The following is a 17,790-nucleotide window of genomic DNA, read 5'->3' on the forward strand; positions in this document are numbered from 1 at the left end:
ACTGGATTTCCTTGGTCCTACCAGTCTGACATTCTAAGCACTACTCTATGTGTCTCTTGCCAAGTTGCAGGGAACTAGGCCGAGGGCCTTCTCGGTGGTGGCGCCTGCCCTGTGGAATGCCCTCCCAACAGATGTCAAAAAAGAAAACAACTACCAGACTTTTAGAAGACATCTGAAGGCAGCCCTGTTCAGGGAGGCTTTTAATGTTTGATAGATTATTGTGTTTTATTCTTCTGTTGGAAGCTGCCCAGAATGGCTGGGGAGACCCGGCCAGATGGGCGGGGTATAAAAAATAAATTATTATTATTATTGCCCCGAAAACAAGGTTGTATGTCACCACAGACAGACCCAGGACCTTAATGCCCTCTATTCCCTCCTTTTGCTGATTTTTAAAATAATTACCATCTCTGAACCAGGACTTAAGTTGTACCTCAACCTCTCCCTGGCATTAGTTTTCAATTGTAGAGCATAGTGAGTAGTGGACCAAGTGTGAATGGGCCTTGAGCATGAGCGGAGTACATTTATCTCATGACAGAGTGAACAGTTTCCAGGTCAGAGGGTCAAGTTCCTTGACTTACCTGAATCCCTGGCATCTCTTTTTCTTGAAGGTAAACCCTGCCCACTCCACCTCCCTGAACTGCCCCCCCCCCATGCCTGGGTTTGCTAATAAAATTGATCTGCTAATAAAAGAGAGTGAGATAGATTCTGCAGGTAAAACTGTTTTTGCTTTCCATTAGTTACACTTAGGAAAATGAGCTGTTTTAACCTTGATTTAATGGAAAGACTTACTATGAGTCAGTTTGAAAACTCCTTGAGGCCATGTGACAGCAGCAGCTGCCGCCGCCGTGTTCACAGAGCCAATCCCCTCCAACTCACATTCCCCAATTCCCTGGTGCCTAGTAAGACGAGGATAGTTAAGCATGTGCCCCCACCCCGGCTCAAATTAAACAACAGAGACACATAACTCCCATAATATATCCCTTTCCCATTATGACTATTTTTAAATGCTTGATGAACTTCTTGTAGTCATTTGCATGCTTGGGTAAAATGACTTTTGCCAGAAATGACCATAGCTGCCAAGTTATCCCTTTTTTAAAGGGATTTTCCCTTATGCTGAATAGGCTTCCTCGCGAGAAAAGGGAAAACTTGGCAGCTATGGAAATGACTCTTTAGAAGTTTGTAGGGTCAGAATGCAAAGATCTGACTGGCTGAGTCAGTTTAACCAGTGGTGCTCATAGTATTCTATTGGGGGGGTCACATTTTTTTGATATGTTGGCTCTGATCCAAAGGGCTTGCCTGTGCATATACTGACAGATTGGTGTACAGACATCTCACTTCAACCCTGAATAGCTAATCACTGGCTGAGCCAATCACTGTATAACCTTTTGACAGAAGTGGATGAAATTTCCAGAGATAGACAACATTAGCTAAGTGGAGGAAGCCTGTCAAATTTCAAATAGGTGCAGGGTGGGACGTGAAAATTGAGGGCATTGTTTGGAAGCTAAAGCTGTCAATCACAAAACTACACTTCCTCCTCTCCCTCCATCCATCTTGATGTCTTTCTTATATGAAGAACTTGGGTGTCTGTGTCCCTCCAGCTCTCCAAATTGGCTCTGAAGCTTCATAAAGAACCAAATTCACAGCATACGAATCAATATGGTTAACATGACCCAAAACACTCACCCACCCCACTCACACACAAAACAAAGACCACCACAGCTAACCACAAAGGAACAACCATATCCTAGGCCAACCCCAACATCTCTTACCATCAAAGGAAAACAAGTGAACAACAGAGAACCTACACACGCGACGCTGACACAAACCCCACACACTTATTAAGCAAAATAGAAACATTGTCACCCCACCCCCAACCCTCCCCCCATCTACTTTCCTTCCCCTCTCCTCACCAATGTCTCAACAAATGAAACTGATTTGTAAAAATGCTAAGAGAGACATTGCACTTATCTGTGTAAACCAAGAAAACCCTTAATAAAAATATATTTTAAAAAAATAAAGAACCAAATTCTGTTAGGGATTATTCAGAGAATTCCTGCTTTGTTTCAGGAAAGACCCAAGTATCCCCAAAGCAACCCACTTAAGTTTGAGATTATGGAAACCAAGTGCACACCCATAATACTACACATTTCTCCTAAAATATTCAGGATGAAAAAGTTTTTTATTGTTTCCTAAGACTTCATGAGATTTGACTTGCAAATTGTCCACAAAAGTATTTGATATATTTTTGTGCATGAGGTGTTTGTGGGAGGAGGCTTGTTTTCATACATAGACGCCAAACCCATAGAGCAAGAGTTGTCTTCAGGCCACCCCCCCCCCCCGTCTTTTGGGACACGGCTGAGGACCCACCCACCCCAATCTTGAGGAGCTGGACCTCATGGTGGCTTGCCTCGTGAGGGACCTCGCTGGGCCTTGCAGTGTGCAGCATGTGTGATGTCATGCGAGCACGACGCCCCCCCCCTATGTTGGGTGGAACTCAGCACACCTGTTCTTATACATTATTTCAGATCCAACTGAAAGGTTAGAAAGCATGTTTCAGGGGTAAGTAAAGAGGTAAAACTGAATGCTTTCCTCTCCTCCAAAAAACAAAATCTTATGCTTCAGCTTCAAAGATTTCAAAGACACATTTTGCAGGGTCAGCTGTTGTGAAAACCCAGCTCCCTATTTTGACAAAGAACACTTTGGGACCTGTAGTCCAAAAGAGCTATCATCAACATAGCAAGGGCTTGTCCACACTTCTGCTTCTCTCATGCCTAGAAAGCACTGGTCTGAGGGGTTTTCCAATTGACCCGCAATTTCTATGAATGGTCCAAACAGTTTCCCCCTTGCCCATTCCTTTCCCAGGGAAAATCCACTCTTTAGCGCTACATGCATTTTTCCAGAGTGGACAAATGTGTAGTTTGGTCCTTAGGTATCCCATGAAGGCAAGAACGCCCAGACAGACCATCGGGGGCGTCTCTGATGCTGTGAAGATGACCTGCATATGGACATTCTCTCCTTCATAGGATATTTTACTTCGCTAAAGCATTGTCTCAATCAGTAAGTGGTTTGATTGATGCTTATTTGAGCAGGCATTCTTATTGACTGGTCAGTTTGCCCCTCTTCTCTTTGCAGACAGCAGCGACAGCGAGCTCGAGCTCTCGACCATCCGGCATCAGCCAGAAGGGCTGGACCAGCTTCAGGCTCTGACCAAGTTCACCAAGAAGGAACTGCAATCCCTCTATAGAGGCTTCAAGAACGTGAGTGGGAAGCTTCCACTGGCTTCTTGCACCCACCCAGGCATTTCCTGAACTCCAGACTTCCCCAAGCCGTGGGAAATCTCAGAGCATCTTTTCAGGAGATCAGATTTTTCTATCAGGGTGGGCCACTGAAGAGCCCCAGTGTTTTTGTGCCATCTTGTTTGGATAAGTATTTTTACCCCACTCTTTGGATGAAAAGGAGCTCCTAAAGCAGTTTACAAAGATTCATAATCAAGGCAGTCTCTGCTTACAATTTAAAAGATGCAGCACAAAAGGAAAAGGGATTAGGAGGGAGAAGGGGGGAAAGGAAACTCAGGCACTGGTTCTTAGTTTTAAAGTTCTTAAGTGTTCTTTCTGGCAGGGATGGGAGAATCAAGTTCCCTGTACTAGGAGTTGCTAACCTTACCTGCACACTACAGGGGTGGTAGGACTACATCTGCCATCAGCCAGCATGACAGGTGGCCAGCAATGATAGGAGCTCAACAATATCTGGAAGGCTACAGGTTCCCCTATTCCTCCAATATCCAGGCATAAGAAGAACAAATCTACCCAATGGACCTAAACCAGTTAAAGATGTGATTTTCTCTCCCTGTGGAGCTCTCCCTGAGGAAAGACAGGGAGCTCTGGCAGAGACTTGGATTATTGAGTAGATCTGCCCAAGAAGCCTCGTCATTTGGCTTCAGCATGAAGTGCCTTTCAAGAAACCACCCTGCATTCTGTTCCATGTATCTTTAATCACTGTTTCCTGTAATACTTGGCTCTCAGGCATCATCGAAATACTAAGTTAATTGTTTCTCTGCCAGCGCATATTATTCCATTTTCACTGGGATCCATCTCAGAATTGACAAATGAATCAACAGCCTTTATTTTCTAGACAGACTTTCATGTTACAACTTTTTAAATATTGCTTAATGGAGAAAGTTTGACGTTCCACTTCCTCTGGTTTCATGACATTTGAATTTGACTGCAAGGCCTTCTTGTACCCCAAGTAAAAAACAAAACTCCCAGTTTCCCTTCACCTCGGCAGTCAGATCCTATAACTTAGTTGCTCATAGTTAAACTATGGAACTCACTCCCACAGGAAACAGTGATGACCACCAACTTACGGTAGATGGCTTCAAAGAAGATTAGACGAAAACAAGGAGGATAAGGCTATTAAATGGCTCAGGAATGCAATGCCTCAAGGAGATAATCTGAGGCCCTTCTCCAAGAGAGGTCCAGAGGGTGGCAACACGAGAAGAGGCCTTTTCTGCAGTGGCTCCCTGTCTGTGGAATGCTCTCCCCTGGGAGGTTCACCTGGCGCCTTCATTATACACCTTTAGGCCCCAGGCAAAAACATTCCTCTTTAACCAGGCATTTTGCTCATTCACATCCAATGCCCTTTTAATACAGGGGGGGGGGTGGAGTTGTTGAGTTGTTTTTGTCTTGATTATGTGTTGTGGGTTTTATATTGTGATTGTAAGTTGTAACCACCCTGAGACCTGCGGGTACAGGGGGGTATGCATCATCATCAGTGCTGCTGACCATGATGGCTATGCCCTACCTCCACAGTTGGTTCTGAATCCCAGGCGCTGGGACTCATCTGTGGGTAGAGTGCTCATGTGCTTATGTCCTGCTCCAAGGATTCCCACCGGCACCTGGTTGGCCTTACAAACAGGATGCTGGACTAGATGGGCCACTTTGGGTGTGATCCAGCAGGCTCGCCTTATGTTCTTAACCCCACTCAGCTTCCTGGTGTGAGTGCACATGACTTACGGAAGACCTGGAATCACCAGTGTGGTGCCCACAGGGTTTTTTATGGCACTCACACAGGGACACACCCCTTGCTGAAGCCTCCTGTTGTTCACAGTAGAGAAGGTAGCAATGTGTGTTTAGTTATGGTGTGTGTCGTGAGCCCTCAACAATCTATCAGGATTGCAATTATGCAAATGTGGGGCAACCTAATTTGGTTAAGGATGGTCTTGTGATTTTTGTTTTGGGTCAGATGTTGGGCCATAACAGAAAGTGAGGGTTGGGGTGGAAGTGCACATGGGACCAGAGTGAGGCTTTGCTTGTTTCCAAATGGCCAGTGGGTGACCCTCCAGAGGGTAACTTCCTTTTGACTTGCATTGATAGGAGTGCCCCAGCGGCTTGGTGGATGAAGAGACCTTCAAACTGATCTATGCTCAGTTCTTCCCGCAGGGAGGTGAGTCTGAGACTGATGTCTTCATTTCAGCTGCTATTTGAGTTAAGGCGCTGAGCCCCCTGTGAGAGTGATGCTGCCACAAAGCTTTCCCCCAGAATGGCGGTCCATGCAAAAGCAAGAATGCCTAGCCAACTTCTTATTGCTATGCCTCTGCCAGCCTGGTGCGCTCCAGGTGTTATGGACTACAACTCCCATCAGCCTACCAGGTTGGCAAAGTCTGCTACATTATACATCCAAATATGTATTGCTGCCTATATTGGCTGGTGAAGGCAGGTGAACATGGCAAGGGTGTGGGTGGATTCCTATGGTAAAAAATGCCCAGGTAACTAAGAACTTGCATAACCATCAATCCAGTTTAATTCCCCCAGAGAATTCTGGGAACTGTAGTTTTATTAGGGGGTGGCTATATGAGTGCTAGAAATTGTCAGCGTTCTTAGCTCCCTAACTAAGGTGGCCACTTAAGCATTGTAAAACAAAAGCAGAAATGTATCACCAAAATTATAGGACACAGATTTGTATATAAAGTTTGAGTAATTGTAATTTGATGAAGATGAACAGAATTATTTGTATGCTATCCCCAGCCTTCTCTCAGAACTACTGTTTCAGGGTCTTTCTGAGCAAGGGCATGATAATTAAACCAGTTTAATTTGAAACATGGATGCAATTGTGCCTATATCATTTTTTAATAATATTTTTTAAGTTTCCCAATTTAACAATCCAATAAAGGTCACATTAAAGACATTCCGAATTAAAAAATAATCAAACAGTCCAAATATTAAGCCAAATCATATATCTTTCTTTGACTTCCCATGCTCTGAGGTCGGAGGATTGCCAACATCTCACATTTGCACTGCTTTCTTAATTAGTTCAGGTGATTCCCATAAATCAATCTGATGTTAATCCTTCATTCGTTTTCACAGCCTCTGAGTTCGTCCCAGCTTAACCTCAGGATTGCTGTGATGATAAAAATGTGATTATAAAAAAAAATCCCATGGATGTCATCTTGAGTCCTCAAAATAAATGCAGGACATGAATGGATAAATGGCCTCAGCAACATGGGGACATTGTTCCAGGAACCTGTGTGGTGGCCGGGCAAATAATGTGGTCCCTTCACATGTGCTATTCCATCTTGCACAATAGAAAGATGTTGCTGTGAAGCAGGTCCTTTCCTGTTGCTAAGGTGTGTGAGCCAGGGAAGGGTCGTCACTCAGTGCTAGAACACATGTTTGCATGCAGAAGAGGCCGGGTTCAATCCCCAGGCTGGGCTGGGAAAGACTATCTTCCTGAAGCCCTGAAGAGCCCCTGCCAGTCAGTACTGACTAGGATTGAGGAAGATCTCTGGCCCCCTAGATGTCGCTGGACTCTGGCTCCCATCAAGCCCAGCCAGCGAGTTGCTTGACTACAGCTCCCATCATCCTTAACCATCATCAAGGATTATGGGAGTTGGAGTCGAGCAAGTCTGGAGGGCTCCCACCATGCTGAGCTAAATGAACCAACCAGCCTGGCAGTATCCAGCACCTTCCTGTGTTCCTGCTTCATAGGGAGAATGAATAAGCAAGACTCCACAAGCCCTTGTAGCCCACCTGCTTCTGCTGTTCCCTTTGCAGATGCCACCATGTACGCGCATTTCCTGTTCAATGCCTTTGATGTGGACCGGAATGGAGCCATCCGCTTTGAGGTAAAGGGCTCTTCTCTCTGTTCCTTGGGTTGTGGCTCTAGGCAGACCTTGGTGAACCATTTGGGAGGTAAAATCGGTTGGACGCGATGGGACAGGTGGGGAAGGCCTCTCCCGCGATCTACACGCCAGCAATTCTTTTGCTAAACACCACCTTGTTCAAAGAGGTTTTGGATTGGATACAAAACCCTGCCAAACCCTGCCTCATAAAAAGAGGCAGGGCCACAAAATGGTGAGGGGACGCCCCTCCCCCCCGGCACACCAGCTGCCCCATCAATGGGAGAATGGCACCCACATCATCTATTGCTGCACATGTTGATAAAGAGAAGCTTGTTGCACCTCTCCTCTGTTCAGAATGGATGAAACCTTTCATAGGCACCGTAGTGCATACAGGCACATGGGAGCATTCTGTTGGTCCCCCCTGCTCTGTGGTCTGTATATCCCCTGCATGCTCCCTTTGCCAGTGAAGGTGAAGGGGCCCCTGACCATCAGGTCCAGTCATGTCCGACTCTGGGGTTGCAGCGCTCATCTCGCTCTATATGCCGAGGGAGCCAGCGTTTGTCTGCAGACAGCTTCCGGGTCATGTGGCCAGCATGACAAAGCTGCTTCTGGCGAACCAGAGCAGCACATGGAAACGCCGTTTACCTTCCCGCCGGAGTGGTCCCTATTTATCTACTTGCACTTTGATGTGCTTTCGAACTGCTAGGTTGGCAGGAGCTGGGACCGAGCAACGGGAGCTCACCCCGTTGCAGGGATTCGAACCGCCGACCTTCTGATCAGCAAGCCCTAGATTCTGTGGTTTAACCCACAGTGCCACCTGGGTCCCTTGCCCCTTTGCCAGTGCCAACTCCCAATTTTGCAGCAGAGGGGCTTGAGCAAGATGCCTTAAGGTAGCCCTTTAGGAGAAGGAAAACTCTGGTCCTAAACCTTCATTGCCTTGTGGGGTATCTTCAAGAGAAGAAAAGGCTAAGGAGTAAATCCTACACAAATCCGGAGTAGAGTCCCTACAACAGTTGGATGGCAACTTCCAGCAACTCATGCAGCAAAGCTGGTGCCAAATATCTTGCTCTGCTTTCCTTTGGACCACATCAGCGAGGCCGGGGTGTGTGTGTGTGTCTTGGCTGGCCAGGACCTCCCTACATGCTGCCCAGGCTTGCACCCCAACACAGCGGTTAGATGGAGGCGCACACCATTGTCTCTTGAGACAGACAGATGCCAACAGCAACAACTTATAGTTAACAACTATTAGTTGTGTACATTGCTCCAATAGGTCTACTCTAAGTATGAATATCATTGGATGCAACACAGAGTTGGAAGGTGTCAACATAAAAACCGCTCTTGAATCTGCAGTAGAAAAGCCTTAATTGGCCTTAAGGGAATTCACAGGCGTGGCAAATTTCAGAGAAGCAGGGACAGTTCTAGCCTCGTCAGGGAGGTCCTAGGAGCACCACTGAGACTTTGCAGATTATACACAGTACACATGTTACAAAGGCACTACATGGAAAGGCTGTAGCTCAGTTGTAGAGCATCTGTCCTAATACTAATACCTTTATTGTCATTGTACAACCTGTGTACAATTAAATTAAATTGTCCTGCATGCAGAAGGTCCCAGGTTCAGTCCCCAGCATCTCCAGGTAGGATTGGGAGAGACTCCCTGTCTGAATCCCTGGGGAGCCACTTGTAGGGCCTGTCCACACTCCTGTTTGTTCTGTGCTGTCTAGGCATGGGTCCCAGAGGTTTTACATTTCCCCCACTGCTTTCCCCGGGAAACCTGAATGTCATTTGAGTTTCCTGTGGATTGACGCTTCTTCTGATTCAGTGATAAACAGCAGGTTTTCCTGGGGAAAGTGGCAGGGCATATGAAAAACCTCTTGGAGCCGTCCCTAGAAAACACTGGGCAGCTAGCTGGACCAAAGGCCTGAATCTGCATAAGGCAGCTTCCTATGCTCCGGTGTTATTACTGTTATGTTTCATTTGGCTGAAAGTGGCTGCTTGAGAGTGGAGGGAAGGTGTGCTCTTTTTGTGGGAGCTGCACCATGGGATACCCAATTGCTCTGCCCCTTCCTCTCTTGCAGGATTTTGTCATTGGCCTCTCGATCTTGTTGCGTGGGACAGTGCATGAGAAGCTCAACTGGGCATTCAACCTTTATGACATCAACAAGGATGGCTATATCACCAAGGAGGTGAGTTTTGTGTGTGTGTGTGTGTGTGTGTGTGTGTGTGTGTGTGTGAGAGAGAGAGAGAGAGAGAGAGAGAGAGAGAGAGAGAGAGAGAGAGAGAGAGAGAGAGAGAGAGAGAACTTGTGCTCTGGCATCCTTGAGGCTACCTTTTAAAATGTCTCTACTGTCCTTACTTACAGCATAAACCTTCTCTGTCCCTGGTAAAGCGGTGTCCTGTGTTGTCCCACCCCATGACTTTGGGGATGGTTTGTTAAAACTGTCCTTCTTAGTAGTATGAATTTTTTACAGTCCCTGTTCTTCGGGGTTTAGCTCTGGGCTCATTCAAATGACACCTGTTTATTGAGCATTCATCCTGATTTGTTTGCACAGCTCTATATTTCATCAGGTCAAGGTATCCAGATGGATACTGGGACCAGGGCTGTCTTAAGCATATCCGGCGCCGTGGTACAAAGATCCCTCCGGCGCCTCCACCCCACCCACCATTTCCCAGAGTTGTCGAGTTGTCGACGTTTTTCCAAGCCTCTGCAGGGATCGCTCTCCTCCTGCGGAGGCTTGGGAAGGAAGCTGCACGCCCGCCAGTCATATGGTTGATGGGGCACAGCTGGCAGGTGTGCAGGGAAAGGGGAGGCCGCCAGCAAAGCCGCGCAGCTCCCCCACTCGCTGGGGTGCCCCTGAGAGGCCAGCGCCCTGGCGCAACATGCCAGTAAGCCCAATAGGAAAGACGGCTCTGACTGGGACCTTCTGCATGCAAAACACATACTCTCCTACTGCACCACAGTCCTTGCGGTTTGAAGAAAGGGCTGATTTAAATAGGAAGCTGCCTTATCTCACGTCAGACCATTGAGTCCATCTAGCTCAGTAAAGTGTACACTATTTGGCAGGGTGACTCGAGGGAGGAGTCTTTCCCAGCCCTACTTGGAGATGCTGGGCATTAAATCTGGGGCCTTTTGCATGCAAGTTAGATGCTCTAGCCACTGAGCTACAGCCTCTTCCCCTGGCTGGAAGATAGGGCTGATTAAGTAAGAAGTACAAAAATCCTTTACATGACTCTTAAGCTTCGTGCCTTTGAGCAGAGTCAAACTAAAGAGTCCACTAAAGATAGAAAAGGAGTGGGGTGAAAGCTGGCTTCATCCAGCCTCTCGACTGCTCTGAAAGCTTTGCTGTCCTTCTCTGCCAGGAGATGTTGGCAATAATGAAGTCCATCTATGACATGATGGGCCGCTACACCTACCCAATCTTGCGGGAAGATGCTCCCTTTGAGCACGTGGAGAAGTTCTTCCAGGTAAGGGGATTCGGGGTGTGGGGAAGCAGGTAAGTCCTTGATTAGCAAAGAAAGCAGCTGGGAGGCGCTGAAAAGGAGCAGGCAAGGTGAAATCAGGGGGAAACAGAAGTTACAGGTGCCTGAAGCTATTGTGTAGACACAGAAGTCCATGGCAGGATGGTGCAGTTCTCCGCAAGTGCCCACTGTGCACTTTCCTTCTAGGTGTATCTGGACCACGACTCCCATCATCCGTGGCCATGGCCCATGTTGGCTAATACTGAGGGGCAACAGTCTCACTCCAGATATTCCTGCCTGACAATTGCAGTCCTCAGTTGGGGTATTGCATGCCCCAGAGCTGTGCATGCCAGAGACGGAGGGCAGTATCTGACTAACATGTCCTGTCAGCACAAGGGTTTCTGCTTGCTCAATGGAGCATCCCTGCCACACACCTTTAGATGTGCTCTGGGGAGTTGGGGAATGCCTGGAACAGATTTAGGGGGCTGTAAAGAGAGGAAAGGAAGGAACGTTCAGTTGCACAAGCAGAAATCCTTGCAGTGACAGGCGGCATTAATTGGATAACACCCTGAGGGTTGCATCCAGTGCTTTCCCCCCAAGGGTACAGAGTACCCGCACCTCTCTTTTTTTAGTTAAAAAGTGTGACACTTGTAACAACTTGGTATCTGAAGAAGTGTGCATGCACACAAAAGCTCATACCTATGACAAACTTAGTTGGTCTCTAAGGTGCTACTGGAAGGAATTTTTTAATATTTTTTTGTTTCGACTACGTCAGACCAACACGGCCACCTACCTGTAACTTGTAACAACTTTATGGTATTTTTCTAGAAAAAAAGCACTAGGACTTGCCTTTGTACAATGAAGCTTGCCCTCCTTTCCTTCCCCTACATGCCCCCCAATCTGCTTGGGGGTTCCCACAACCCTCTGGGACAGACTGGGCGACAAGTAAGTAGAGGGAAGAAAGAAAGAGTTCATTGCGCAAGCAGGTTTCCTTGCACAAAGGAACTTTTGTGTTGGCTACAACCCCCAGGTTTTTAGTGTTGCAGCTCCAGCCTTCTGGAATTAGTGCCCAGCTGAAATTAGCCAAGCACCAAGCCTTCTGACATTTGTTGAAGACTGTTTTTGTTTAAGAAGGCTTTCCCTGTCATTTTATGGAGTAGTAAACATACAGTTTTAGAAATGGTTTTATTGTTTTTGTTTTACTGAGTTTGTTATCTTTTGTATCTTGTTTTGTTGTACATTTCTTTGGTAACTTTTTGTGGTTTATAAATCTGCAGATAAATAAATAAATAACTGGTGGAGGCCCCAGGTTCTTGCTTAAGGAATTCCCAAGTCTCTGCTTCATGTTCATTCTGGTAAATCAAAACTAGCCTCAGCTGCTGCGTGTCTAGCTGAGGGTGGTGGATGCCGTTTACTGAGGCTGTAGTTTTATGAAAGTTTTAGCACTGTCCATCGGAGCACATTGGGGCTTAACGCAAATGCTGATTCAGATTGCAAATGGAAGGAGAAGCACAAGCTGCAGGAAAGGGCAAAGGGAACCTCTCAGTTGACTGTTCAGTGGGGCACAGCAGGCATCTTGGGCAGGCTTGCACACTCTGGGGGTGGAGAAGGGTGGGGAGTCTGGGCTCTGCATATCTGGGTCAGGTGCCTGCTACTCACAGAGCGCATTTTGCATTTCAGAAAATGGACAAAAATCAGGATGGCGTGGTCACTATTGAGGAGTTCCTAGAGACGTGTCAGAAGGTGAGCTCAAGAATAGCCCCACAGAATCCTGTAGCAAGAGACCAACAGCCTGGTGCCCCTTTTAAAAGGAGTGGGGGGTGGTGTCATTTTATTTATGTATTTAAAAGGTTTAAAGCTTTTCTGTTTAAGAGGTCCAATAAATACCCGCTTTCAAGCTGAGGATGAAAATCTGAAATCATTGGGAACACTTCTTTTTTTAAAAAAAAAATTAAATTTGGAGGTGTTGGCAATTCAAAACTGATGCAAAAAGTCAGCGGAAATGTAGCAGTTGTGCTAGTTTGTATAGTTGTCATGGACACCATCCAATAGGCACTGCCCATGGCTCATGCATGCCCACTGCAGGAAATTCAGCCATCCTGCTTGTTGAGGATTCCACTATAACTCCATGATCTTCCATTATCACAGAGTTTCCAAATTATTGCAGAATTAAGATCGGAGGGACACGTTTTCCCTCTTTGTGTAAGGCTTGCCCACTGCATGAGTCACTGATCTGGATTTGCCTCCTGGTTTGTGGATATAAGCCCAGATCAGTGACAAGCAGAGATGTAGCAAGCAGCCTCCTCTGATTCTGCTGCCTCTTTGCACTGAAAATTATTGAGCCATCTGGTCAGACCTGCTGCAGAGACAAGCAGAAGTACCCATCCCCATCAGAGACTGATTGAAGATGCTAAGATAGATAGATACTTTATTGTCATTGTACATAGTACAACGAAATTGAATGCCATCCCATAAAAAACAAAACAAAAACACAATTACAGCCACACACACACACACACACACACACACACACACACACCCATCACAGCTCCCCAAGATCATATTATTTAGTTACAGCATTTAAGATGGTTATAGCTCTTGGATAGAAACTGTTTTTTAATCTATTCATTCTTGATTTTATTGTTCTGTAATATCTTGCCCGAAGGCAGCGGTGCAATAAGACTATATCCAGGATGAGATGAATCTTGTGAAATATTGTTTGCTTTTTTAAGTCAATGGGAATTGTATAGTTCTTCCACAGATGGGAGAGGGTGACCGATAAGGTCATAGCAATGAATCCTGCAGAGTGGCATTGAGCACCCACCTCTGTGTAGATGAGTGCTTTGGGCTTCCTTACTAGAATCTTTAATAAGGGTTTAATGCAGGGCTCAGCAACTTAAGGCCCATGGGCCGGAAGCAGCCCATGGAGGCCGTTTAACCGGCTCACGAGCCGCCCCTGAACCGAGCCACCCACTCAGCGAGTCCCTGCGTGCTGCGCTAAACCAGCACAGCGTGGGGACTCTCTTCTGCGGCTCCGGAAATCGCTTTTGTGCATGCCCAGATGCCAGAAATTGCTTCTGCACAGGCATGATTTTCGGCGTCTGGGCATGTACAGAAGCGATTTCCGGCGCCGTGGACATGAGCAGACACGATTTCCAGCATCGTGCTGCACCAGTCCGGCCCACGCAGGATCTCCATGGGAGTGGAAGATGCTGAACTTCGTTAACATTTTTCATCCCAGCCTTGTGTCTGGGCAGAGTGCTGCTATTGTGCTTGTGCCCAGCTCGCAGGCTTCCCATGGGGACACCTGGTCAGCCCCTGTGAGAGCAGAAAGCTCAACTAGATGAGCTGTTGGCCTGATCCAGCAGATGCTCTTTTTAGGTTCCTAGTCAGTCACTCCGACCTCCTCTCTCTCTGTCTCCCTGCACCAGGATGAGAACATCATGACCTCCATGCAGCTGTTTGAGAATGTCATCTAGGGCGCCACTGCCGGGATCCTGCCATGTCTCTCCCGCCCCACCTGCCTCCTTGGCCTGCACTTGGACAGACCTGTCCATCTCTCTTGTGAAGCACACACGTCTTTCCGAGGAAACAAAGAAAACAACCAAAAACTCTTTTTATATTTCAGGGTGGGGGGGGGGGGGAATAAAAGGCAAAAAGGGAAAGAGATGCTGTTTGCTTGCAAGATGGCGGGGGCGGGGGGGGTGACTGGGCTCTTACAGGAATCTCTAGTACAACAGGGAATTGCTCCGAGAGAAGAGATGTCTCATCAGCCCAGGGAAAGATATTTTTCTAGCAGCATATTGGAGAAGGATTCTGCTTTTCTGAGAGTGAATGGCAGCACTTCTCCCCCCCCCCCCAATTTATTAATCTCCATTTCTCAAACACCAAATCCTTCAGTACTTGAATAGGGCCATTTTCCCCTTCAGAGTTGTGCTCTTGCACAGCTGCTGTTCATTTCAGCCAGCCTTGAATAGGGAAACTACCGTTTTGCACATCTGCCATCCCTCATGGGGATCTATGCCCCACCCCACCCCCCAGCTGGGCCCTCGTGCTCCATATTCTGTATTTCACATTTTCCCCACCCTCCACTCTCCCTTCAGCTGAAGTCAGAGGAACAAGAGAAGGATGCACAAGTCGCTTTGGAAACCCTGACTCCTGACGGACAGTGGCCTGCAATGGCCATTGGGGAGGTGTGCAAGACCAGCGGCAGCAGAGCTCTCTGGATGTGTGCTAGCTCTGCAGAGTTGCACCACTGCAGGCAAGTCCTTAGATCCTGATCTCTGTTAGCCAGTGCTCAGCTGACATAGTCTCATGGAAAGCAGAAGGATGGTATAGACTTTAAAGTCTGTGGCCTTGTATTTGACTTGTTATGGCCCACATGCCTCTTCTGCTGCGTATACACACACAACTTTTAAAGCATATTCGAAGCATATTCTTTCCCTCAAAGAATTCTGAGCACTGTAGTTTGCTCTTCCCAAAGTTACAATTCCCAGCAACCTTTGGCAACAGTGCCCAGAATTCTTTGAGGGGATGTCCTTCAAATGAGCTTTAAAGGCAGCATCTGCAAGTGGTCCCACCAGAGATGTTTTCCACATTGACTGGTCTGTTCCATAACTCCTGGGCATTTGCAGAGGGCTCTTGGATGCATTCTAGGGCATAGACACAATTTATGCAGGTGGTTGGGATACATTTTACAGGAAGGTGTCCCAGAATGCTTTGTAATAAGCATGGCACAGAGAGATCGGGATTGTTGAGCAAGCTGCTTTTCTGAGAGCATCCCGACTGCCCTTTCCTGACCTTCCTCTCCCTTAATGAGGAAGTCCAGGGGTTGCAGAAATTTGAAAAGCAGAGATGAGTTGACCCCCCCCTTTCCATTCTTGTTGGACATCTCTGCCTGCCACTTGGTTTAATTTAGGGATTCTACCACTACTTTTCACTTTGCATTTGCACCCTTCCCTTACAAGTTACTGATATACACCAGCACATATTTGCACTGATCAAATCACAGTGCAAAACAAAAGGAAAGCGAGTCCTGATGTGATCACATTAGAATTCCGTTTTGTGGTGCAATTTAATCAGAACACTGATGTCCATTAGTAATTTGTATAGGAAAGGGAAATACCTGAACTGGAACTTGCAGCAAACTCTGGCTTTGCAGGAGTCTGTACAAAGCTCAGGAATCAAAAATTCAGAGTGACTGATTGCTTATTCCAGAAATCAGATCAGGGAATCTGGGATGTCAAACCCAGAGAGGGAGATTTCATGAGCATCCCTAAAAAACCACCATCCGTGCCATAAACCCAAAATGTGATCAGACTCAGCACTTCAAAAAGGACTTGGCCCTACACATTGCAATGTCAATTTCATATTTCTCTTCTTGTTCTCTCCAGACGCAGATGACTACAGTATTGCTCCCCCTGTCACACATAGAATCAAAGAATTGTAGAGTTGGAAGGGACCTTGAGGGCCATCTAGTCCAACCCCCTGCAATGCAGGAATCTCAACTAAAGCATCAATGACAGATGGCCACCCAACCTCTGCTTATAAACCTCCAAGGAAGGAGAGCCAATACACACCATCTCTCTGCTCTGCTTGCCTTGGGCAAGACAGGGTCTCCCATTGCCAACCAGGCTACGAAGCGTGGCTCCCTTGTCCTCTCCCACCCACACCCCAGATCCCTCTCAGGATGTTGTGAGTTTGCACTCAATGCTTCCTGACATATGTACAGTATAAGGAATGGCCGCATGTCCCACTAGCCTTTCATTCCAGCATCTCCTAAACCTCCTTTCACAGCACAATATGGGGAGACAGTCGCTGGTTCTTGTTCTCTGTAACTACTTGATATTCAGTCACTGTTTATTTTAATAAAATAAGCATCAAAAAAGACCAAGGAGCTTCTGCCCATCGTATTTCTCTGGGGTTGCTGAGATGCTCTTACATTTTGTTCCAGTGAACCAGTGTCACCCAATGTTATGCCACCCAGATGCACCTCCTGCCATCCCTGATCATTGGCCATCCTGGCTGGAGATGATGGGAGTTGGAGTGCAACATCTGGAGGACCACAAAGAAGCCACTGAATGGGCAAGGATTAAACAGCTTCTGAGTGATGTGTGTGTGTAAGCAGTTGGGGAAGAAATGTCCAGGTGCTCTTGGAGTGATAGGTGAGAAGGACCATAGCTCAATAACAGACCATCTGCCTCATATGCAGAAGACCCCACGTTCAATCCCTGGCATCTTCTGGGAATGTTCCCTCTATGAAACCCTGGAGAGCTGCTGCCAGTCAGTGTAGACAGTACTGAACTGGATGGGCCAATGGTCTGATTCCCAGCTTGGGCAAAGGAAATACAGTAAGGATATTATGGCTGAGGTAGCAGAGTTGCACTTTTGGCTCATTTGGTTATATCAGTTCAGGAGAGCACCACGGTGGCCGGTCGGAGAGGGGGGCCCCCATTGGGAAAAAGCTCTCTAAATGTCTTATCAGGTGTTATGGAATACGATGAGTCAGTATCCAGCTCCATTCTGCACGGATTTCCCTCAATTCTAACTTGCACCCTAAGCTTATTGGACCCTGGGGACGAAAATTGATATACCCTGGCTGAAGAGATTGACTGAAGATCCTCCTCATCGAGGGCCTCTTGGAGTGGCAGACACGTACAATGTGCTCCATCTTCCCACAGCCCCGACACGTGATGTCTCGGAACCTGCATGTCCTACGATCGTGGTTCTGCCCACAGCTGGCGCAGGTACCCCGTGGATCAGACAGGTGCTGGTTTGACAATGTGCACGCTGCTTGGGAGCGGTGGTTGCGGTCAGGTCTGCTCAGGGTTCGGTGGACATCCTCGTGGAGGGAATCTCCAGAAGACGACCTGTCTCACTGGATGCGACGAGTGCCCCCTTCTGCTCGGGAATTTGGGGGCTTCTCGTGGGCACTATCCTTCTTGAAAGCCGTTGCCATGTCATGATGTCATCTTTCACCAGCAGCTTGCGGCGGAGATGGCTGTCTCTCATGCCAATGATGAACCTTTCAAGCAGTCGTTCCTCCAGGTTAGTGAATTGGCAATACATCACAATTACCCGGAGAGCTGCAATGTGCTCACTCACTGACTCTTGCGCTTGTTGCTCTCTGTGGGCAAAATCGTAACAGTGGTGGTTCTTTGTCAGCTGGGGTGCAAGGTGCCTTGTCATTGTCTTCGTTAGTTCATCAAAGGAGCAGG

General features: G+C 47.2%; 1 protein-coding gene across 5 annotated transcripts in view; it reads left to right on the forward strand.

Annotated features, from left to right (window-relative positions):
- KCNIP3 (potassium voltage-gated channel interacting protein 3) overlaps positions 1-16,462 on the forward strand; it is a 120,920-nt gene extending 104,458 nt beyond the window's left edge. For 3 of the 5 annotated variants that reach the window (XM_088671429.1, XM_035120095.3, XM_060276415.2), the window contains 7 exons: positions 3,133-3,257; positions 5,373-5,442; positions 7,050-7,120; positions 9,193-9,300; positions 10,475-10,579; positions 12,254-12,316; positions 14,005-16,462. In XM_088671429.1, coding sequence (XP_088527555.1) covers positions 3,133-3,257; positions 5,373-5,442; positions 7,050-7,120; positions 9,193-9,300; positions 10,475-10,579; positions 12,254-12,316; positions 14,005-14,052 — 590 coding nt within the window. In that variant the 3' untranslated portion in view covers positions 14,053-16,462. The remainder of the gene's footprint in view (positions 1-3,132; positions 3,258-5,372; positions 5,443-7,049; positions 7,121-9,192; positions 9,301-10,474; positions 10,580-12,253; positions 12,317-14,004) is intronic. The other 2 variants (XM_088671428.1, XM_035120096.3) reach the window with 2 other exon arrangements.
- Positions 16,463-17,790: the final 1,328 nt, after the last annotated feature.

Source organism: Zootoca vivipara, chromosome 6 (genome assembly GCF_965207765.1).
Source record: "Zootoca vivipara chromosome 6, rZooViv2.hap1.1, whole genome shotgun sequence".
Lineage (NCBI taxonomy): Eukaryota > Metazoa > Chordata > Lepidosauria > Squamata > Lacertidae > Zootoca > Zootoca vivipara.